Here is a 24356-nt window from a genome sequence, read left to right as displayed (position 1 = left end):
AGTCTTTCTTTGGTCTTTTGATAGTTAATGCTAAATTAATTGTCTGTAATCTGGGTGTGCTATGTGATATTCAGCCTCACTTTTGAGAACTATACAAAGCAGGTTTCTCAGTCCTGCTACTACCGTTTGATCAGCACTGAGTTTCAGCAATACTGAAATGATCATTCATGCTGCAGTGGTCTTGTAACTGGTGTGAATCAAGAATCAATTAATAGATTTCAAATGTTTCAAAATGCAGCAGCAAGACTTCTTGTAAGAACTAAGACAAGTGTACGTATTACACTCGTTTAACGGCTCTACATTTGCTCATTTGTTTTAGAATACATTTTAAAATTTTATGTCTCACATTTAAAGCCCCTCATGGCTCAAGGAAACATATTGGAACTCTTGTCTCAGTGAGCGGCCTGAGATTCTGCAGGAGAAATCTGACTGTTCACACACACAATAGACTACAGAGTGTTTGCTGTTTGGGAGACTTGTTGTAAAACGCCCTGCCTGCAGACCTTTGCCTTCTTTTAAATCAGCTATAAAGAAACATTATGTAGAGTTTTTTATAATACACGTTAATATAGCCCTTCCATTTTCGTCCACTTATCCAATTCAGGGTCACGGAGCCCATCCCAGCTGAGATAGACAAGCATTTATACTCGCGTTCACACTAACCCCACTAACTGCATGTCTTTGGACTATGAGAGGAAATCAAAGAGAATCCACGCTGACACAATGAGAACATGCAAGTTCCACACAAAAAGGCCAGACTGAAGGTGGGTTCAAACTCAAGACCGTGTTGCTGTGAGGCTACAGTGCTATCCACCTCTCCACCATGTGAGCACTTTGGTATTCTTTACTTTATTATTAACCACTGAGGTACACTGTTTCAGTCTTTACTTGTCTCTTACATGTCTCTGTGTTACACTGCTAAACCAATTTTTATAGTTTGAACTTTGTGTTTTTTAAATCTTTCAGAGGGGAATGCTTTTCATTACTGGTAGTATGTCTTTTTATACAAAATCCTGGTGCTGTGATGGCTATACAAACTTTTTATAATATCATATATAACACAACATTACGTATGAATTCTTAAAATGATTCATTTTCTGGGACGTATTGCATATATTTTTCCATTTCAAAAGTTTTACTTTTGGACATTTGCATCCCAGACCACGACTGGCTACGACACAAGCCAAGTCGTGATTGTACACCCTCGCGTTGAACATTCCACGGCCAATCTCAAGTGGGCATGTGCAGTAATATTTTTCCAGACCGGTATTTTCACCAGTTTTAGCAGGAAAAAGCACAGGTGTGTGTCAACGGGGTCCCAGTGCTGTGCGTTGTGTCTCACTGGCAAAGGCTCGTGGGATACCTTAATGAACCACAGCCAGTGTTAATGTCATTAGTCACACCTGGACTTCGATCACACACACAGGTGTTTTCTCTCTGGCTGATTAGATCTGTTATCTGCAGCACTTCTCCAATCACATCTGAGCCCCAGAGCCAGCTGAAAGCACCTGTCCGGGAAGCGTCCGTCTCCATTTTCGTGTTTTTGTGGTACGAGAATAATGCACCGTCGACGCCACGTTTACACTTTATTGATTCCACAGCATCTAGAACGCGGAATCAATAAAATTCTGCGTTCTAGTACAGATTCCGTGTCTGAATCGCTCTCGGTGACAAAAAACAAGACCGAGGACGAGGGGAACCCATGATCCTTGTTGTTAAGATTAGCGTTGTTCGTCTAATTATATTCTCAGTGCCTACAGTAATTTGGCTTATTAGGCGTCAGCAAGAAAGACGTTTAATTGCATCGCCAGGAAATATTTAGCATCTCTGTTTATTTGTGTAAAGCCATGCTGTCTGTAGCAGTGAAGGGAGTTTGTTCACCCGCTGATGCCTTCTTGCAGGAGGCCAATTTCCAGACTCTCAGTGTAACTAACAGAGCTGAAAGGCAAGATTTACTGTCTTTTTTTTTTTCTGGAGTCAAACTGGATGTTTAAATACAACTCATCCCCTAAACATGCTTTTGAGTGGACCCCATTTTTAAACATTAGCCACACATGTCCTCAAGTAGTGTTTTATTCCTTATTTTACACACACACACACACACACACACACACACACACACACACACACACACACACACGCACAGCTGCGGCAACTCGCAGACTAGTCAGCAGTCTGTGGAAAAACTTCATTTAAACAACATTTAGCAATGATGCAAGCTTAGCCCTTATTAGCATAATGTATTCCTTGATAATCGGTGCACCTCCAGCTACGACTCTGCTTCATCACCAGCAGCTTGTGCAGCACACACACCAACATGTGCATACTCATCCATCCACACACTCACACACTCTTCTGCTGTGTTAGTTGAAGTTCTCGGGCCTGCTGCTGTGCATCGAACCCATCGGAAGGGCGGAGAGTGAAACCCCAGGGCTGTGCTGCAGGGGTCTACATATATTTAAAACAATCATGAATTTTAATGGTAACCCGCCAAGGGAGGCTGTTTTACCAGCCAGCCTCTCTTCTCTGTGCCTTGCGTCTGCAAGCACGCACACACACACACACACACACACACACACACACACACACACACACACACACACACGCCCTCTCCTTTTGCATCTCTCTTCCCCTCGTTCCTCTGGCAAAATCCAGGCAGAATTATTAATACATGACATGAAAATGTAAAAACCAGCCCCCGGTGGCGACAGTGAACCGAAAATGGTGTATTAAAGGAAAGGGGAAGCGACAGCAGAGGAAAACGAGAAACAGAGGGCGGGGTGGGGATCAATGCGCGGAAAGGGAATTATATATCAGTCGCGGTGTGATGTCTGCCGTGTTGTTTTAACAGAAGTGTCGAGGTGGGCGAACATCTTAAAGAACAGGTAACCAGAAACAGAGAAAGTGTGTGAACAAAAAGGAAACAAATATCGTCGTGTAGGAAGAAAAAAACGACAGAGGGACACACACACGAAGCAGATTTCAGTAAAGATAAAGGAGAAAAAACAAGGCGAAGAACAAGACGAACGCGGCAGTGCACTCACTGGACGGTAGTGGAGATGTGCAGGCGTCGGATGCCTGGTGTGGGAAACTGACGGGAGTTTATGTAGGAAACTTTCCTCACAGCGGCGTTCATGTTCTCCAAGTCCTCGCCCTCCATTACCAGGATGGATTGAGCTGGGTTAAAGTGAAACTAGGGAGAGAGAAAACACAGATGTTAGACGGAGAGCGAGAACTGACACAGCAGATGATAAAATGTCCGTGGGAACAGAGCCATTTAAAACTGAAATCAGTCAGCTCTAATTGAGATGCTGTAGATTAGCCTGTGCATACGAAAGCTGACAGAGTGAAAGCGTGCAGGGCATGGGCAGATTAACCTGCTGCAGGAGAAGGGGGGGTAGGGGTACTGATTCCACTCTCTGTGCAAAATTTACCGTTTAAATACCACGTGGCTCACGCTTTGCTGTGTGGTAATGTGATTAAACTCCAACGATTTCAAGTCGTGGCCTTAAGATCAAATAATAAAATGGAATCGGTACTATATGGATATTTCAGGGGTGGCCGCGGCTTCGAAGGAAGAACAGTTTATCCAATAATCTGAGATGCTTTATTCAAAATCCAGATCCTCAAGTCTGCATGTTTGCCCAAGATACGACCTATAAACATGTCGCCGTGTGTCATCTCTGTTTATTATATGTGTTTGTGGGAGTAGAAAAGACTAGAAAAAACAACATTTTCAAATGTATTTCTTTCACTTATCCCATTCAGGGTCACAATTCAAATGAATAAGCGTTCCTGGGTAAACTGGAGGAGGTTGCATGAGGAGAGGGAGCTCTGGATTTCTCTGCTTAGGCTCCTGCGCCTGAAACCCAGAAAACCAACTTTTTGTTGCTGAACCTTTAGTGTATAGTGTTTGATATTTGTGATGCAACAAGAGGCAAGGGTGCTTATAATCCCATGGTAGCACTATCATGCCCAGCCCTCAGGCAGATGCACCTATGGTATAAATTTTAAAATCCTATGTCACCTCCTCGAGTTATCATATTCACAAACTTGGGGGTCCACGCTGCCCGCCTGCCCGGTGGGTTGACAGCAATACTCCATCAGCCTGAGGGGTAAAAACTGAATAATTTCAGCAGCGGTTCTGCAAATGATAAAAGGTCACTACCTTTCTGCTTGTTTCCAGGCAGTCCCTGTGTTCTACAGGTTTCACTGTACAGTGGTGCACACATTAGTTTGCAGAGACTCGCAACTTGTTTGAATCAGGCAATCCATCAAAGTGAACATCACGGCTGCGCTGCTTTACCATGCAACGGCATAAAACAAACACATCCAATGTTCACTGTGATGGATCACCTGTTTCAAGGTAGTTTCAGGCTTCTGCTTCCATACTGTACTGAAATAAATGAAAACCTGTGTTAAGTCTAATTGTTGAATGTTGCCGTTGTGTTTCTTAAATTTGTACAGTCTTAGTTCAAGCAGTAGGATCAAAGCTATTCCTTTGATCCTGACCACCTCTCCAACCACTCTGTGCTGGGGGAGGTTTTATTGCAGATACATCCGGAAGATCTGCTTCTTTTGATGTAGGCTTCCTGGGTTTACGACCCTTTGGTCAGCAGGAGGTCTGACACACACACACACACACACACACACACACACACACACACACACACACACACACACACATTCTTACAGAAGTTCACACATATACATAAAATGCTTTGTCTCAGAACCAAGGGGGCGTGGCTTTGTTCTGACGTGTTTTGTGTGAACTGTCTCTCAATAAAAGGTAGCAGGAGGAGGTCAGATCTGGGGGTCATTTTCGTGGTGGACACAGACGAGGCCTCCCTTGCGCAAATAATCGATCGATCGACTGTCTTGTTTTCTTCATGATGAATAAGTCTCTAGAATTAGCGGGGCTTGTGGAAACACAGACCCAACAACCTGGCATAACTAAACATGGCAGTATGATAATAATGGGAATATGCATGTACTAGTAAATATCGTAAACATAGAGACACACAGTAGAGCTGGTTTTACAGAGCTGTGTGCTCTCCTGCAGAGTTTGATGATAGCGATTTGAAGCCTTCTTACTTCAAAAAGGATTCAGTGTTCTCCTGCCAGAACTGCAATGAGTAGTTCCCATTTTCTAAAACTGGGTATCAGCACCAGGGTGAAGTTACTCCTCCTCTCTGTGGTGCTCTATACAGTCCCTGTGCCCTGTCATTTTCCCCATTCACACTTCTTTCTGTCTCCTCTCATCTTCTGTTCTCTGTCTATACTTTGTGTCTACCTGCCTCTCTGCCTGTTATTCTCCTCTGATTGTGAAGTGCCAGCTGTCCACCTGCCTGGCTAAGCTTCCCGTGGACTTCCAGGGGCCAGATGAGTGTGTGGCTAAGAAGAAAATTAAATGGCTCTCAAAAGATAAACTGCACTGGCCCTAGAGAGGCTCTCCTCTTCTCTCTCATATCCTCCACCTCATCCCAGCATGTCTTTTCAAAAGGCTGGCAAGCATCTCTTTGCTGCGCCACAGCACAAGGTTCTCTATAGAAGGATCTGGAGTTTGCTGGAGAGGGAAAAGCTGAAGAGGGAGAAAGAATAAAGGAGCTGAGAGTGGTAGGGTGCTTACGGGCGATGGCTTTGAGTCCACATAAAGCCCCATCTATCTTGTATGCCCTCTATCTTGCACAGTGCAGTGAGATCAATTAGCTACGCCAGTGAAAAAGGGGAAGAAGAAGGTAGTTGAAGATTTTCAGGAAAGCCAGGTTTGGTTGCTATTACATTTATTGATCAACACATTATAGTGTTTGTATAAGAATTGAAGTAGATGTATTTTGTACTTCATATTAAAACCTGAATTAGCATAGTTTGTTCTGTCTGCTTAGGAACAACAAAACGTTTACATTTGATTACTTTTAATACAGCAATTTGTTAGGCAACAACCTCTAATATATAATTCAATTAAATTCAATTTTATTTATACAGCGCCAAATCCCAACAAGGCGCTGATACGTTTCTTTCTTCTTCATGGTCATGGCGTTTCTAAGGTAACTGGCCAGCTGTCGGATATAGATGAAGTGCTGCTAAGTGACCTCTGTGTCCAGGGTGTACATCTCTGTTAGAGTTCTCTGCATGAAGTTGATCGTGGGCAGCACGTTGGGAGACGTGAACTTGCAGTTTTGTATATAAGAAATGTACATTTGCTTAAGAATAGGGGTTGAGGTACGTTTCCTGCTTCTGGCGGCAGATTTTATTGAAGGCCGGAAAGGCAAGAACCCGACTCGTCTCTTCCCCTGTGCTCCACTGCTTCATTAGTTGCTTAATCAGGTGGCGACACTGTTTGGGTAGACACAGGTAATACGGTACAAGCTGACTGGTGTGCTTCAGGAACGCACAGATGACCGTAGCCTCTGTTAGTCTGGATAACAGCTGAACAAGTCCACTGAGGTCAACTTACATGTAGACACGCAACACTTTCCTTGTGACATTACGCTATACTGACAAACGTACTGGGTCACATACACATAACACCTACGGAGTGTTAACCCCGTAACATTATGTGGTCTGCAACTTCATGACTGAGTTGGTTTGTTTCTAAAACACTTTACTTCCTGACTGAGGAATATCTAGGAGATTCCATGAACTGACTTATGGCAACACTGGGATCCTGTTACTGTACCGCACTTGAATTCAGCGAGTCATTCAGTTATTGTTTGGCTTTTGGTATCTAAAACACTGAAAAAAGCCCATCCTCTGTTTCTTTTAATATCCATTCTCTTCACTGAACTGATGTGATCTGCACTATTATCTGACACTTTAAACCAAGATGAGAGGTTTTACTGCAGTCCCTCTTTTTGAAACACCTCCTTTATCTCTGTGTACGTGTACCTTTATACTCTTATCCAGACTCTCGAGGGAGTTTATGTCCAGTCCCTCTTTGCAGGCCTGCAGACAGGATATGACTTTCTGACTCTCAATCTTTCCCGGTCGGATGGTCAGTCCAGAGAGGCTTCCCCGGAAATATTGAGTGAACCGTGGCTTGGTCACCTCCCCACCTGCAGAAAACAACAACAAACAGATAAAACAGTGCGTACTACTACAATTCAGATAAATGAAAATCATTTTTCCACTTTTTATGGAATCATTACAGAAGGTCATGTAAACATTTAGTTACAGTAAACCACTGGTTTATGGTCCTTTAGGTCAAATAATGGTTATAATTGGCCCAAAGAATCATGTTTTGTGTCTCCCAACCTATGATTAAGTGGAAGGGTACTGCTGTATAAGTGCAAGTGCTCCTCAGCCAGCTCATCCAGGCTAAATAAAGGTAAGGAAAAAGTCAACACATTTAAAGGCTGTCCTCTGAACTCCATAAAGGCCAATACCAGCGATATGAGTCTCCAAACCACTCATTAGCTGAAAGGTTACCAGCTCTGGGTACCAAAACGTCACCTTTGGATTCCTGTCCTTCCTTTCATTTCTCTCTTCCTTTTCCCTCTTTTGGTCTCTAATTCTGGCGGTAATCCACCAAAGCACTAAAAGTATTGAACATTCCCCTCATATGACAACAAAATCCAAACTGGCTCATTGATCAAACACATTTGGAGGATGAAGTGAAGCAGTGACCAATGGGAAGGGTGCATACCAAGAGAAAGTCTTCCACTCGTGCTTAATTGATCTGTCTTGCCTCTCAACGTACTTCTGAGAGACTCTGTGCCCTGATCCACCTGCTCTCAAGAGACTGCTGCAGGCAAATCCAGGATTTTTTTCACACCTGCTTCTTAATGTTGGGAAAATATGTACAGCTTTGGCCAAAATCAGGCATGTCCACAGATTCTTCCATGATTGCCGCTTGCTTTGCATCTAATTACTCAGTAGATACAGCAAGTGAGGGACTGGGTCCAGTTATCTAATAGCCTCGAGCTAATCTGTTATTAACCGCATTAACCCATCACTCGGATGCCAGCGTCTTTTTTCCACTTTTGCATTGTAAGTAGATTCTTTATAGGTTGATCTTGTTTTGCTCTGACCTGCCCTGTGAACCTCAGCCTCTGTGTCCAGTAGACACATTCCTTAATCCTGCAGCTGTAGACAGTGGGCTCTGGGTAGGATTCCAGATGTAACACATTATTTTTACTGCCTTTACTTTACTGCCAGGCATCTTTGAGTATCTCAGCTCATACAGATGGTAAATAGGTTGTAACAATCTTTACCTCTGGAGGATCCTTACACACGTTATATGTGGTGCTGCACTTCTGACAATTCCTTCCTAATGACTGAACTAGCTCTGAACATTTTAAAAGCAGGTATACTTCAGCAGTTGAGTACTACGGATCCCTGCTGTGAAACTGCTGCAGGTAGGTGTCAGTGGCACAATCTGCAGGGTAATATGAAGGAATTGGCAGCCCTTTGGGCTATAGATGTTAAAGGCCAAAGTACTGACAATAACATTTGTCTGCGATGGTTGCCGTGTGTTTATCAGGACACGCTTGTGTCTGTTGAAGGACAAGACACATTCATGCTCAACCTTCAGGACCTCAAAGTTTGATGAGTGAACAGCTGTGGCAAAGGTATTAGCTTTCATGCAAGGCTCCAGTGCACAAGTATTACTGGATTTGACAAAAATAAGATTCATCTACAAAAATGAAAACTCCCCCTGGATATACTGTCCATACGCCAGCCATACTTACCTCTGCCAAGGAGGTTATGTTTTTGGTAGCGTTTATGTAATTGATTTAATGAATTCTGATCAATTTAGTGGGGGTGTTAAATTTGTTAAATTTTGGCTGACATCCACCAAAGTCTTTAAGGTCAACTCACTGATTTATTGATTAAAAAAAAAAAAGTCTCATAAATTAGAAACTATGTGGTGTGTGTTTTCAGGATGTAGTAGCTAATGTTTAAAGATTTCAAAGATCATGTTACATTTGACCTCTGACCTCTCCTTTAAGGTCAAAGCATTGATCTGAAGGTCAAAGCGATAATAATGATATCCAGAGCTGTTTAAAACTATGTTTCTTACTGCCATTGTTTGTATCACATCACTATGATGGACCTCTGACCTCTTCTTCAATGTCAAATAGGATCAAGCTTTCATAAAATGTCTTTTATCTTTAAACTATAATTAAAATTTTACTGCCTTTGTTTGTATTGGTAGTAGTTATGAAGTGATACTGGTATATGTGGATTCTAAATATCACATTATAGTTTGCATTCAAATATCGTTTCACATTTGACCTCTGACCTCACTTTTACATCTGCCTTTCTCTCAAGTTGATCTCAAAATGAGTTACAGCTTTAAAGAAAGGGAATGAGCTGCCTTGGTGGAGACTTGTGCTCATTTAGCGCTTCTTCTTTGTCTTAATAACTACAAGTTTTTTTTTTGTTCTTATTAAGTCATCATAGGCCAGAGAGGAAAAACCAGAAGCAGGAGAGTACGTATATTTCCCTTTCTATTTCAATACAATAGACCTCCATACTCTTGAAAACTCTTTATACTTTTATGATGATAAACTTTACTTGTGGGGGTCGCCCAGTACCTTCTAATTGTAACGGCACATTTATTACTGTCTTAAGTGATGCATTTAGCTCTTGAATGGCTCAGTCAGCACAGATGGAGACACAACTGACCACTACTGGAAACACTTTATCATGCCTCGCTCTCCTGGTGAGAAAACATGACAGAAATAGGGAGCAGTGAATCCAGCCCTTCAAGTCAGGGAGGCTATGATTGCTGACCTGCAGCTACATTGTGCACAGTGACTACTCAGACAGAGCTCCCTTATCACCCACGGGGCAGACAACAGAGTCCTACCAGTTGATGTGATCTACCCGGGGGATCTTATCAACCCAGCTGCTTGTCATCTGCTCGCCTGCCTTCTTAGATGAGAAACAGATGAAGCCTTTTTCTTGACTAGGAAGTGGGAAATAGAGGGGTAGATATAAAAATTCTTACCCCCTAACTCTTCAGCTTACTGTCCAGTTCATGAATTTAGGTGCAAGTCCCCAGTCATGCTTGTGTGACAAATGTTCCCATACACCTACTCGAAAGTTAATGGAAGAGTTTGGAAAAAGCAAGCAGGAAACAAACTTTTGAAAATGTTCTTTTCAAACTATTTTCTGCTCAAAGAACTGCAATTGTCTTGTCAAGCTTTAGACATATACCTTTTTGTAATTGCTTAGGCTTGTCAAACCAGCTACACACGAGCAGAATATAAGCTTATATAGTGTAGCATATTTATTTGAAGAGCAAATCTGCTGGCTGTTCTGAAGCCTGAATCCAAATATATGGTGTCTGTGGCAATGAAGATGGTGGCTGTGTGACATTTGACTTCCTAGAAGCCTCTAAGTATAACATGTTAAGTGACAATAATCAAGCAAATTGTCTTTGTTTACCTTAATGCCTCATTCATAGAGACAGGTGCTTCTATACTTTTAGCCTCAAGTAATTACCAAGTGTACAAGTATACACGTCTTTATCATAGCAATAAATGGTATCCAGTAATAAAGTTGCAATTTTGTAACACTTGAATTGAAAACTCTATGAACAACTAACAACATTATAGTTTTTCATTTTCAATACACTTAAAAAAATAAAAAAGAGAATCAGTATGATTTTTGACACTGGTTACATTTGTATAGACAGCAAGGCAAGAGTTAGCATTTATTTTTATGATGATTGTATTTAAGCAAGCTCATGAAAATGTTTAGCAGCTGTTGTAAATTGACATAAATTAACCACCGGGGCCATTAAGAGGTAAATGTGTCAAGTGTGTCACTTTAAACTGTGTTATGTGTTGTACAGAACTACAAGCTTGACAGGAAAGTAGTGGTTGTTACTGGATCACTGTATACAGTCTATTATTATTAGTATTCCTGACACCAGCGACAGGGCCACACTGACATCAAGTCACTCCATGTTACTCGACTCCAGTTCAGTTAAATTACCACAACCGCCACCATGTCTTTATACGTGCTGGCTGATGCCCTGCCAAGTGCCAGGCTGTCAGGCGACTTCAGTCTATCTCATAAAACCACAAAGTCACATTTGGATTAACAGACACCAAATTATGCCAAAGCCATAGTTTCCTTTTACTTCATGCTTCCCTTATTCTCACTCCCATGCTCAGTTACGTTTTTCTTCCCTTCCCCTGCCTTCTCTTAAGATGTCCACCTTTCCACTTAGTCCCACGCTGACAGATGTTATCAATTTAGGCCGCGGCCAGAGAAACCATTAAGGATCCCAGACAGAGGATAAAAACGGAAAAGCAGAGGAGAGGGGATTACTGAGATGCTTCAGAGCAGGAATGACACGGGTGATAAAATCACTGATCATTCCACTTTACAGAGACTGGTCTTTATGTGGCGTCAGCTCTCTTTGCCCGATATGTGCAGCCGTATAGATCTTCACTCTTTTTTATTTGCGTCGTTTCGAAAACAACAGATGAGGTGGAGAGGCATGGGTGAGCTGGAAACAGGATCATTACTTAAGTGTAAATATGAAAGATGTGGCTCCCTCGTTTAGCTTTACACTTATAATGTATGAGTATCAACACCTGTGAGCCTGTATTTATTCAATACACTCTACATACAGATATATTTATGGCTCAGCAGTGCAAATCATCAAAATTACTTCCCGCATGTTTACCGCTGTGAGGAGGGGAGCTCCAGAGGCAGACCAACGGTGTGTGATTACACACTTGAGGAACGAAGAGAACGAGGCAGGATGAGCGTGTTGCTCTTTGCTATCTGGCTGTTACATACTTCCGAACATGAACACCCTCCGTCAGGTCAGAGGGTAAATATAGACTGACTGTGTGAGGAGTACACAGCCAGCACTTACTCTCCAAGGTGGAAGCAGAAGGTTTGATGGGGGGAAACACTTTTATTAGAAAATAGGAGAGTGTGGAAAAAAGGCAGGAAGATGTGCAGCCAAATAAGCTTTGTTGTTTCACTAGCAGCTTAGCAGGAAAGACTTTGTCTTATGCACAGTAGTGGCCAATGGATTCTTGTAGGTTTAAGACTGATTTTAACCATGAGGCTAATACCATCTATATCTGTCTTTGCATATTAAAGGTTTTGTACTTAGACTTTAGCCGTTCATTCACAGCACAGGCCTCTCACTCATTTCAGTGAATGCAGATCCACCTGGAAAGATGCTGTCATCATATCAGACAGTCCAGAACTGTAAACATAGCCTTATAAACACCTGCGCAGTATTTTTGCACATAGAAATTCACAAATCTGTTACTAGAACTAACCTCCCTCACCACCACCACTCACAAAGAAGCATACCTCCATTAATACAGTGCTGTCTGCAGTTTCAATAAGTCTGATTTTAAGATGGTTAACATATAGTTTTGTTTTCTTTTTCACTCACAGTAAGGATGAGGGATTAAAGTTCAGCATGCATTAACTGTTGAGGAGTGGAAAGCCAAAAGTATTATAGTTTAGTTTATGTAAATCGTCCAACTGAAGTGTATAAGTATTTCAGACCACAACAGAACAGGAACTATTTTTTCTACTGAAGTTGAAGCTACTTTAACCATGCATTCATCCAGCAGCAACCATCACACACCTTTGTGTGTGCATGTGCAGAAGGGGCTGCTTAGTGCTCACCCAGACATAACGTCTTCATAGAGAAAGATCCCAAATCTCAGAATGAGGATGAATCATTCCCGCATATAATAGTCCAGGCTGTTTGGATTTGTATTGGTATTTCCATGTGCAGGAGTCGGTTTTTGCAGGGAGGAACCCCAACAGCAAGATCCAAACACAGAACAGAGCAGGCATCAAGACAACATAACACTGATATGGGATAAAAGGGAAGAGCTGGGCTGGGGTGGCTTGCAGATGCATAGCAGCTCAAGGCAGGCTAAAGCAACTAAAATAGAGAGCTACATTAGATTTGCCAAATGGATGTGCCGAATGGTCACAACTGAGCCATGCAGAATGCTAAGATGGTGCTAAGATCAGGTAAACTGCCAGCAAGGCAGCTGATCTTAACTTCACGAATGTTGGGCAATTTACACTAAACAACAAGTAATAACAAACTAAGAAGCCTGATTTTTGTTCTTAGGCTGGTTGTTTGGTTAATTCTGCAACTGATTTGCAAAAAGAATGAGTGTTAAAGCACACAGTGTGTACACACAGTAAGTATTTTTCACGTTGGTGTTTTACCAGGCTCTCTAAAAGCAGACCATGATCACCTGTTAATGAGTTTAATCAGTCTGAACCTTGTTACAACAACCAGAATGGCTTATTTGGGTGACTGTATGTAACACAATAATTCTAGATTAAATCAATTTGCTGTAGTCAGGACAGAATCCATTTCTAGACAATGCTGACCGACCAGTTAAGACTTATGAACCATGAAATTAAATCATTACATTGAATTAAATACTCCAGAATATCAGTGGAGCACTTAGAGCTGACAAATCTGTTTTTATTTACTGTGCCACCACACTCCATCATATTATAGCCTGCCTGAACTCTCTATCAGCATCCGACTGTTTCTGTAAAGCCCATAAGTAAGCAGCTATAATAAGCAAAGACATGCTACTGCATGTCAGTAAGTGTTCACTTTCCTTCTTTTTCTTTTGCTCTGAAAACACATTTACAGCCAAAACCGGACGAGTTAGACAACAGACGAGCGCAACTTTGCAAGCATGTTTGCAATCAACATACTGGATACTTAACTCTGTGCTTTGAAAAGGCTATTTATGTCGCTAATGGCTTATGTTCAGTTTTTAGTACTGCCTTTACAATACACGACTGAGACTTTGGCCCCAACAAGGAAAGCACAAATAGTCTCTGAACTCCCTTTACTATTCAAGGCCCCTTTAATCTTCCTGAAGGCCTACAGTGTTCAATGAAAAAAAAATGGGAGAGGGAGGTGGAGTAAAGGAGGATGAATGCAAATGAAAGCCACACATGATGACCTGCTGCTGCTCCCCACATTGAGAGCCATCTTTATGTAAGGCTAAGCATCACTGAGCATTCTCATTTGGGCTATCAAATCAGCAGCATGCAAAAAAAAATCCTCTTTCTTCTACCCTTATGCAATTAGTGGCAGCTATCAGTTTAGAGGACAGTTTAATTGTACGCCTTCATTCACACTCGTTCAGTCATTTGTCAGAGGCAGACTAAGTGCTCTTCTTAATTACATTGTTCATTCAAGGCCAAAGAACACATTCCACACTCAGTGACTCCCTCAGTGCAAATACTTCAGCAGTGTTATCCCTGAACCTTCTCATGTATAGAAGCAGCAGGAGGATTCTCAAAATATTTCAAATTACAATGACCTTCATATTCAAACTTTCGTTTCAGTTGCACTTTTTTTTTTAATTGCCCACAAGATGAATGAATTCTGTTGAAGAACATTAACTGAATACCTGCACCGCTATCTGGTATCATCATCAGCTTTGGCTGCTCACCTTGCCAGCAGGCACCAACTGTGAGCTGAACATCAATCTGTGAGGGGTGGATGGGCCAGTCGTCCGTCACCAGGTAGGGGTCATAGGTCACTCCGTCCACATAGAGCGTCACCACTGGGAACTCCACATTGATGACATAGTAATGCCACTCCTTATCGCATATCTGAGAGGAAAACCCAGAGAGATAAATGGAGCTTGGATTAAAAGGTTATTCAGGAAAGTCACGAGTATCCTGAATCATTTTTCAGTTTTAAGTAACACTTCACTGGTGCCTTGCTGTGATTACATTAAATATGAACTTATTACCACTGTTTCAGGACACCGTCTGAAATTAAAATGGAGTTTTTTAATATCTTTTTACTTGTAGACATTTTGATAACTAGCATTTTACAGGAATGGTAATCATTAATTTAAAAGTGCATTTGATCCTATGTATTATTAAAAAACAGCAATTAAAAATACATATCTCAAAGTAGAATCTAGGAGTCCACCTGCAGCAAGTTGTTACAGCATGTAATCTCTATTTAAGGCTAATTGCACAAGCAGGTTTATAGAAGAACCCGTAAAATCATGGCTTTGGACCCCTACAGCCAAAAGACTTTCCTTCTGCAGTAATTTATATTTGCCAATAAGACTCACACATATAGAACAGATCAGGCATGACAAGAGATATGACAGTCAGAGACAGCATAAAAAAAGGATCTTGATGAGAAGTGCCAAACACAAGGCCGGGGGACAAGAATCGGTCCAGCACAGACTCCAATCTGGCCCTATGGATGGCACAGGAAAATGTGAAGGAGTGTATAAACTTTGGACTGGACCCATGGCTGGTTACACTACACTAAAGTAATGAAGAAATAAATAAACTATCACAGGACAGAAAGGTTCTACAATAATAGGGAATTTGGTTTTCTACAATGGTTAGTTAATGTGTAGTTAAACCTACTTAGACTGACAGAAAGGTGAGTTTCTTTGGTCCCGCCCACTTAACATCAAAGTGGGTTTTATGTGGCCCATGATAATAAAAAATGAGTTTGACATCCCTGAGCTAGATTGAAAGTGGGTTCCAAAGCAGCTTGCATGTATTCAGTATCTGTAAAGCAGCTTAAACAGTGCACCATCTAAGATGTACAAAGTGTAAAGGTATCAGCAATACCATCAGCATGATGTGAGCTAGTTTCAATTACTGTTTGCTCAGGTTTTGGCCTTGGGTGTTTTTAATAGAATATGGCTCCACGTGAAAAAGAAGCTCCTCCAAGAAGAGAGGTGAACGTTCATGAAACTCAGTACAAGTAGAGGAGCATCAGCAGGCTACTGAACGTAAAAGAAACACAAGCAGCAGCAGCTGTTAGGAGGAACGGATAAGGTGGCCTTTGGGGAAAATCATTTCATGTACAATTAGCCCCCCATGCAACTTTGAATTGAAAAATAGTCACGGTAGCGCATGGGAGCTGGCACGTGGATTATTTGTTGAAACGAGTGACAGTGACAGTGTGAAGGATACTGCACGAAGAAAGCGTCTATGGATTTTTTCCAAGAGTGAAATCATTCATCACAGAGCAAGAAAAAGCTTGATGAATATTGGCAGCACAGACTTTGTTTAGATGAAACAAAATAGTTCTGACCTTAAACCATGAAGAGAGAAGTGGGAATGCCGCTGTGAGGCTACAGGAGTGCAGCAAGTTTAGGGTAGATTTATAAGTGGCATTTTGAATGCAGGTTTGTATCTCCAAATGATAAAAGTAAATCGGAAGAAGCATCAAACGCACACTTTTCTTCATCAAACATTCTGTTATTCAAAACAAGCTTTTCTTCATTAAACATGAAAACAGGGACTGCTTTTATTTCATCATTTCTGATATTTGCCCAGTGCATGCTCAGGTTGTTGTACCTGAGCATGCACCATGTAGTCATGGTAAAAAGAAAATACGCTCTCAGTCACAACTAAGGTTTTACATATCAGGACATAATAAAAAATTAATTTAGTCTTTGCTGGGTCTCAAATTAGATGCTATTAACAACACAAGACATTATATACCATCATTATTTATTTAGAATTTAAATATTATTTACAGTCTAACCTTGGAGTGGTTGAGTTTGACATCATCTGTGTTGATGAGCAGCAACAACTGTGCCTCTAAGTCTGAATGCTGCAGACCAGCAAACTGCCAAAACCGCTTTTATAGAGGTGCTCACACTTACTCATGAGCACTTAATCAAGTACATTTGATTAACAGGACCTGGCTGCTACTTACGCTCTGAATGGAAGTAGTAAGAGTCTGCACTTATATTTACCATTTTCTATTATATATACATAAAACCTCAGAATATAAACAGGGTGTACTTTCTTTTTACCATGATGAGAAAACATTTTAAGACACAATATTTATGCTTTGTGCATATGCTGTGTATTGTGCATATTTTTTTAATGACCTGACTCAGAAAACATCAGTTCAAAACAAGAACAACAGGCTAGAGATGGCTACGTATACAGCGTCTGATGATGTGCGTTAGTGTCAACAGGAGACAACCAAAGGAAAAAAAAAAAGAACAGCCTTTATGTCATCGACTTGCACAAAAAATAGACTCACAATACTGAAAACCACTTTAACTTTGTTCTTTGTCAGGGAATACAAAGCTCCCTGTTCACCAAGGAAAAAAACATCCTTTGATCTCATTCTGCTGCCAGAAACCGCTGCTTCTCATCACAGGAAGTGCGTGAAATATGTTGCACACAGCAGATTGACTGACACTTATAAATCAAGTAATGGTGAAATAACTGACTTGATTTTGGATACGTGGGATTTTAAATGGCAGAGGTGATGTTTATGGTGTGTTTTGTTTGGTTTTCATTTTTAACCAGACATTAACTACAGTAAGAATTAGTAAATTCAAAACCCTCCCTCACCTCCCGAGACCACATTGTGTGGGCGAATAAATTAATATTGCAGTACGGTGTCTCATTTAAGAGAGATGTTTGTTTTCTATTAGAGCTTGCCTCCACTTTGTGATTTAGTGTAGGAAAAAAACAGCCCTTTGTGCATTAATTCTTGGCTTGGGATGTTAAAACTAAATGCTTTCCTCTCCACTAAACGCTGACTGAAATGCATTAGTACATCACCTGTTTAACCTCTTCTGAAAAATGCTTGACTGCGGCACTCTTCGGCATGTTTGACCATTTACCCCGTCCTGCTGTGCAATTTAATTGAGTGCACCGGCCCTCTCCCGCCTATCTGTCTCTCTGTCGCTCCCCTTTTGTCGGCTTTAGGCTTTGCCTCTCAAAACTCACCGGGCCGTGCTTCACCTCTTCCTCTCTTGGCCCCTCTGATACAACCTGCAACAGCCTTTGAACACTCTGCCTGCGGTAACCTCCCTCTCTAGGAAAGAGCACTCTGCAGCCTGCTTATTAGCACCATCCCAGCGCAGCAGATGGGAGTTCTAATCAATCCATTCCATTTTCCCTGTTATTTAGGTGCGAGATGCAACATCTGGCCAACCAGTGATCATCCTGCACAGCTGCTTAACACATATGCGGCACGTCGATCTGCTGAGTCGGTGATCAGAATTGCAGGGTGATAATGTGTTTGTGGTTTTGATGGTGCTGCATATACGATTGAAACTAACTGCATTGACGTTGATTAGCTAGTTAGGATTTGAGGACATAAAGAAGCGTGTGCAAACACCCTGTGGCTCTAATGTCAGCGGTCCACTGTGCATCGTGGGATTTTCTCGATTTCACATGTTTGCAAGACTCATACTGAATTCATCCCCCGGACAAGGTTTGTGCATTATCAGTTGGAATTTAAAGTGGGTTTTTTTTTCAATCTGGTTAAATCTTAGCTACCAGATGTACAGTCGCTTATGTACACTGGCACACACATGCTCTAATCCCTCTGACATTTACACATGCACACTACTGCTTCGTTTCACTTTTTGCTGTGGAGTATTTCAAAGACAGCTCTGAGCACCTAGTGGGTGATTTACTCTTACAGCCTTCAAAAGGGAAAATGGCGCGGTGTTTTTTGCCCAAGAGGACGCTGACTGAGTCGGCTTGTGATGTCAGGTGGAGAGCCCTCTTAAGGGTATAAGGAAGGAGTGAACAAAGTGACGACATTAGGCAGGCAAGCAGAGAAAAACAAAGCAAAAAACTATTTTGATAAAATATTTTAGTAGCTGCTGATGGTTTAGATTCTTTCTAAACATTCAAAGTCACTAAATATTTCTATTTTCCCAAATTAAAAGGTTTTAGAAGATACCAGAAAGAAAATTCAACTGGACAACTGCAGGCAGAGGTTCTGCGAATTCAATAAATCATGTATGGATGTAATTCAGATGTAAGAACACCTCTGTAAACAAGACTAAAACATCAACAGCAACCTTCCATTTTATTAATCTTAAATATCAGACCCCATCAGATTAAGCAGTGTGAAAGGGAAAAGGATTCAGGAAATCTAGGGTTGATATGCAAAGAAGACAAGGTTATGAGTTTCACAGTTCTGTGAGATTTCCATCTGGCCAGGTAAAAAAAAAAAAAATCCATATAATAAAGGTATAGATGTGGACCTGATCCTAACCCTGGATTGGTGGATGTTAAAAGCTTCCAATACCTCCAATATACACTTTATTATTAGGGATGGGTACCGGTATCTGACATAAACGGTAGTAACCAGACCGAAAAGCAGCGCACATTTCAGTGCTTCATTTCGGTGCTTTTTTTTCCTGAGATGTCATACACTTTGGATTCTAGCCAATCATTTTACCTTTGCAAGCGTAGTAGGCGGGCCCAGGTATGTACGTTCTTTTAGAGCAGAGCTACAGATTAAAAATGCCCAAGGCGAAGCGGTCAAAGTCTGGCTGTACTTCACAGCAAAAGATGCAAACTCAGCAGCCTGCAACAGGTGCTTTAAGGTGATACTGTGCAAAGGAGGTAACACCTCGAATCTGATGAAAAACCTGGCGACGTACAGCATTTTGTTAAAAGCCGAGAAATGCGCCGTATTTGATAGCTTGCTGCAAGACCTCACACCGGGCACATCTACTGCGCCTGTTATCGGACCCGGAGTTAGCAACATCCCCCAAAAACCCGAAGAGGAGAGTCCTGGCCCCTAGCCCTGCCAGTGTAGCAGAAATGATGACGGATGATGATGGCAGCAGTAGCCGTTCTTCTCTGTGTGAGTAGCTTAATGTTGTTCGTGTGTAATTTACGTTGAGTAGGCTAACCACGTTATTACATTAATGCACGTAAGGTGAACTAGCAAACACAGTCGTAGTTACATGAGGCTGTCTTCTTGTTTGATGGCAGATACTCCCATCACCCAAAAAGGTTAAAATGACCAAAAAAAAAGTGGAAAACAGCTAAACATGAGAGGTTTTTGGACAAAGTTTGTGTTTTTTCCATTGTTTAAGCACTGCTTCCAGCCAAGAGTGACGCCATATATCCCCTATAGCTGCAGAAAAGGCTAACATTGTTATCTTTTTACAAAAAAAACAGCTGAACATGAGAGGTTTTTGGACCAATTTTGTGTTCTCCATTCTTTAAGCACCGGTTCGAGCACCGTTTAAGCATCAGCACCGTTTCAAAAGTACCGGTTTGGTACTGGTATCGGATAAAACCTAAACGATACCCATCCGTATTTATTATCAATCCCTGCACACCTGCTTAGATAATTTAAATTCAACCAGCTGGGCGGCACAGGTGTCCTACATACAGTTATATAGATGCAGGCCAGGAGTTTCAACTAATGTTCACATCAAACAGCAGAGTGGGGATGAAAATGTAACTTTCACCATGATATGGTTGTTAATGCTGGCAGATGAGCTATAATACCTGACTCCTGCTAGCCAAAAACAACAGCTACAGTGGGCACAAGGTCCTAAAAAGGACTTTTTGCAAAACAACATGGTCTAATTAAATGACAAACTGATTTCTGCTGAAGCTGCCCATGGTAGACTCAGAATAGGCTCAGAATGCATGACTTCATGGCTCTGACCTTTCTTGTTTTACTTGCAGGCTGCTGCTGGTGTAATGGAGTGTGGAATGCTTCCTTGGCACACGCTGCCATTGTTAATACCAAACAAATGTTGATTGAATGCCTCAGTTTATCTGAGTACTGCTGCTGATTATGTGCATCTCTAAATGGTCATAACCTAACATCTTCCCAAAGGTACGTGCAGCATGACAATGCTTTGTCACAAAGACAAAGTCATCTCTGCTTTCATGAACATAAAAGTGACTTTACTGGAATTCATGGACCCTCGTGGGAGACAGAACTGTGTCCAGCAAACGTCTTTGGGATGTGGCAGAATGGCAGATCTGCATGAATGTACAGAATGTGCACCATGTTAATGCCAAGGATCACTTGGTCCAAAGGTGTGCAAAGAGACAAGCTTAAAGGTGACGTCGCCAAAAACTAAACGAGGTAAGGGTTTTGCTTTACAGGAAGAATTTTGTGACTTTGGAGGGGGCTAATTGAGTGTATATCATTTTATTGTAGAGGTAAGGTTTCTGCCTACATTGAATCAGCCCATAGAGAAGGTTTGTTTGGCAGGAAGATTGTTAAAATATCTTTTAGTTACCTTATGAATAGAATTACCAAATGCATAGCCAGCAGTGGACTTATTTCAGTAATATCAGTGCACCAACACACCACGAATGGGAATGCAGACAATACAAATCAATTAGGCTCAGTTTTTATTTCAATGCAAAGAATCATCATTTGTCAAAGTGCTGCGCTGGCGAATTTGTGATGAATTACCTTCCGCTGAAAACGTTGGGGTAATTTTAATATACCATAATTGCCACAGTGGATGGTAGGAGTGTGTGCAAGTAAACAAGTGAAATCGTTCAGCATGCTATGAAAATCTCTCCTCAGTGTCTCACTAGAATGAAAAACATGCCCACGTTAACACAGCCTTGCTTTTTTTTATATTTTATTTTCGTTTTTTCACTCCAGTGCAGTGTGGTTTTCTGTTTCACTGTCTGACAACAGTGTTGCTGCTCTGAATGCAATTTATATTGTTGTTCGCCAATTTTTCCAACTTGCTCAATAAAAAAATCAACATAACTTTACATTATTGGAAATCTGATACCACTGTGTGTAGTCCGAGAGCTGCAGCGCGTAATTTCATTGCAAGAAGCAATAAAAAGCTCGGTGCATCCTGCCGAAACATCCGGTGAATTAATGCTTTGTTTGTGTGAGTGTCTGAGTCACTCTCATTATAGATTTTGCTGTGTTTTTCCATTCTTGGTTTAAATAAAGCTAAAACAACGGTGCGTAAAAATACACAAGCTGTATTTATAGGACTGACAAGACGAGGGTCTGCTTCAACAAGCAGCTGTTCTCTACCAGTTAAGTGCTGAACCAAGACCCAAGGAGTATGACAAACTGCATTCAGACAGGATGATGATGAAATCCAACTGGTGGAGGTGGCACGGGCGCTTGGCATCTTCCCAAAGAAATAAATAATTCGAGTTTGCGGGAGAAAGTAGACTGCTAATAATGAGAAGATGCCAGCTGGACTCGGACAAAGAAGCATTGTTCTGTGTGCATTTGCTGTGTGTGCGAACAGATGATCTTCCACAGCGTGTCTGAGGGAGAAAGAGCCATAGAGTCTGCGATGACGCGTAACAACACCCAACAAATCCAGCATCGTTACGTGTCAAACTCCAAAAACTTCAAAGCAGAAATTAAACTTGACGAGAGCACTCCTGACTCACCTAGCTTGTAGCAAAGCAAAAAGTTGAGTATTCCCTAATCCCTCCACGTTCCCGTTTCTCTGCCTCATGCAAATTGACAGACGGAAGGAATGAATGAATGAAATAACCTCACACACAAACAAAGGAGACAGAAGATGTGAAATAACCAGAGGACAAAGAAAGGAACGTGAAAGAGAGTGAGAGAGATGTATAGGCCGGAAACATAACACATCAAAGACCCCTCACCGTCTCTTGGGGCACTTGAGAAGAAAACAAAATTGCTATCTGCCCCCCACCCCCTGCCCCGTCTCACTCTCCTTTTTCTCTCTGCAGTTTACTCTGTCTCCTTTTCTTCTTCTCCAATGTCTCCATTAGAACTTGACTGAGCAGTTGTTGCCTCAAGTCCTTTGGAGTTGAAAGTCTTAAAGAGATCTGTCATCCAACCCAACCTTTTAACTTCAAACAAGAGATGGAGAAACGAGATAGAAAAAGGTAGAGAATGAAGAGAGATGAGGTGATCTGGGATTGGAAGGTGGCAGGGCAGAGAGATGACAGCACGGGAAGGAGGGAGGCTGCAGATGAAAGAAAGAAAGGGACGAAAAGAGACGGCGGAGGAAAGGAAACGATATGAGGAAAGACTTTAGGAGGGAAGTACGGAGAGGTGAGGAGAACTTGGGAGGAAAAGTGACTCAGAGCTGCAACAAGGAAAACCTTAGAAACAATTATCGAGGCACCCAGCAAATAACAGAAGAGCAGTTCAAAAATGTCCTACACTCTCATGTCTGTGCGCTAAAGGGGAAACAGCTAGTTTGCTCACACTTCTAAAGCTCATACCCAGCAGTTTTTTTTCCTCCATCCGAAGTATCCAGAACTTTCTTTCTGAGTAACTTTTCTTCATGGAGCTAAAAGCTTCTATTAGACCATTGTGTATCTTTGCCAAAGACCTGTGACCATTAGGCAAAGTAGTCCCCTGATGTACAGACAGCTTTTTACTTACAGGACTTTATAAAAATGCAACAACCAGATTACGTCTCCGCCTCCATCACAGTTTCCTGCCTCTGTCTGTGTGACAGGTGGTGCACACACATGGCAGGTGCAGTGGACAGGATGAAGGGGCAATGGGGAATGTAAAGAGGTGTGGGCAGGTATATGTTTGCATTTCAACTGCTGTAAAAAATAGGAGTGTAATATTATATTTCTGTGGCTCAAAACTGCTAGATCTCTTCATTTATTTTCTGGCTCACTTGACCACCGCCACTCATTTGTCTGTCTCTCTTGCTCCCATGCAAAACGCAACCGAAGCCTGCGCTGCCCAATCGATTCACTTCAGAATTCTATTTGTTATCTTTTTCATTTGTTCTGTTGTTTCTTTGGCTTCTGCAAGTTTACTGTTTTTGTTTTTTTTCTTGTGGTTGTCCTTTCTGTGTTAGACCAATCAGCATAGATTTTTTCCGGGCTGTTGTTCAGGAGCACCTACTCCAGAGTACCTATTGTTTTCAAAAAATCCAATCAGCTCTAATCAGCAGACCTTTTGGAACCATCCAAAAACTGCCCAGAAAATGGTCTGCTGTTTTCTCAGAGTAGACAGGCTCTGGGTTTAAAGGGGCCTTTATTATTTATTGTGTATATGGACAGCTGGAGACATGACGGGCGAGCAGTTATTCCTGTGATACTTCTTTGTAGTCCTCTGTCTGGGGTGCACTCATAGTCAGTACAAAAACCAGCCAGGGACACAGATCCCTGTACAGGCCCTCACACTCACTGTCTGATGATGAAATTTCAGTCACTTTGACCCAAGTGGATCCTGGCAGATTTGTAGATGGAGAAAGAATAAGGCTCAATACTTAAGGAAACTCATTCATTACACTTAAGATGGATAAGGATACCCTTATGCTTATTTGTTAATTACAGCCTTAAGGGTACTCTCCCAAGATGCCTCCAACCTTTATGCTAATCTCAGCTACCTCTCGATGCGAAGTAATAGTTGTAGCTTCCCCCTTTTATTAAAAAACAAACAAAGAATCTTAATTCCCACACTGACCGTTTTATTTTCACATCATTATATTTCGAGCCTTATTTTAGCACCATGAAGTAAAAAAGAAGACTGTTGGCAGAAGAGGGAATGCAAACCATGTTACCAGTGCCAATCTCAGACTCTTTGTTGACAGAATACATCATGACCTTTGAACTACTCTGTGAAGAGCCACTTTTACTTTTGAGAATGT

At 41.6% G+C, this 24356-nt stretch overlaps 1 protein-coding gene across 1 annotated transcript in view; it reads right to left on the bottom strand.

Annotated features, from left to right (window-relative positions):
• Positions 1-24356, bottom strand: part of LOC146374219 (calsyntenin-2-like) — a 314916-nt gene that overhangs the window by 25711 nt on the left and 264849 nt on the right. The window contains exons 9-11 of the mRNA XM_084951267.1: positions 14436-14598; positions 6889-7055; positions 3045-3193 (exon numbers count right to left, since the gene is read on the bottom strand). Of these exons, the coding sequence (XP_084807393.1) occupies positions 3045-3193; positions 6889-7055; positions 14436-14598 (479 nt within the window). The remainder of the gene's footprint in view (positions 1-3044; positions 3194-6888; positions 7056-14435; positions 14599-24356) is intronic.

This window comes from Perissodus microlepis, chromosome 14 (assembly GCF_051167445.1).
Source record: "Perissodus microlepis isolate ML-2025 ecotype Zambia chromosome 14, ASM5116744v1, whole genome shotgun sequence".
Taxonomy (NCBI): Eukaryota; Metazoa; Chordata; class Actinopteri; order Cichliformes; family Cichlidae; genus Perissodus; species Perissodus microlepis.
Note: the sequence above shows the minus strand (reverse complement) of the source record. Positions and strands in the feature narration are given on the sequence as shown.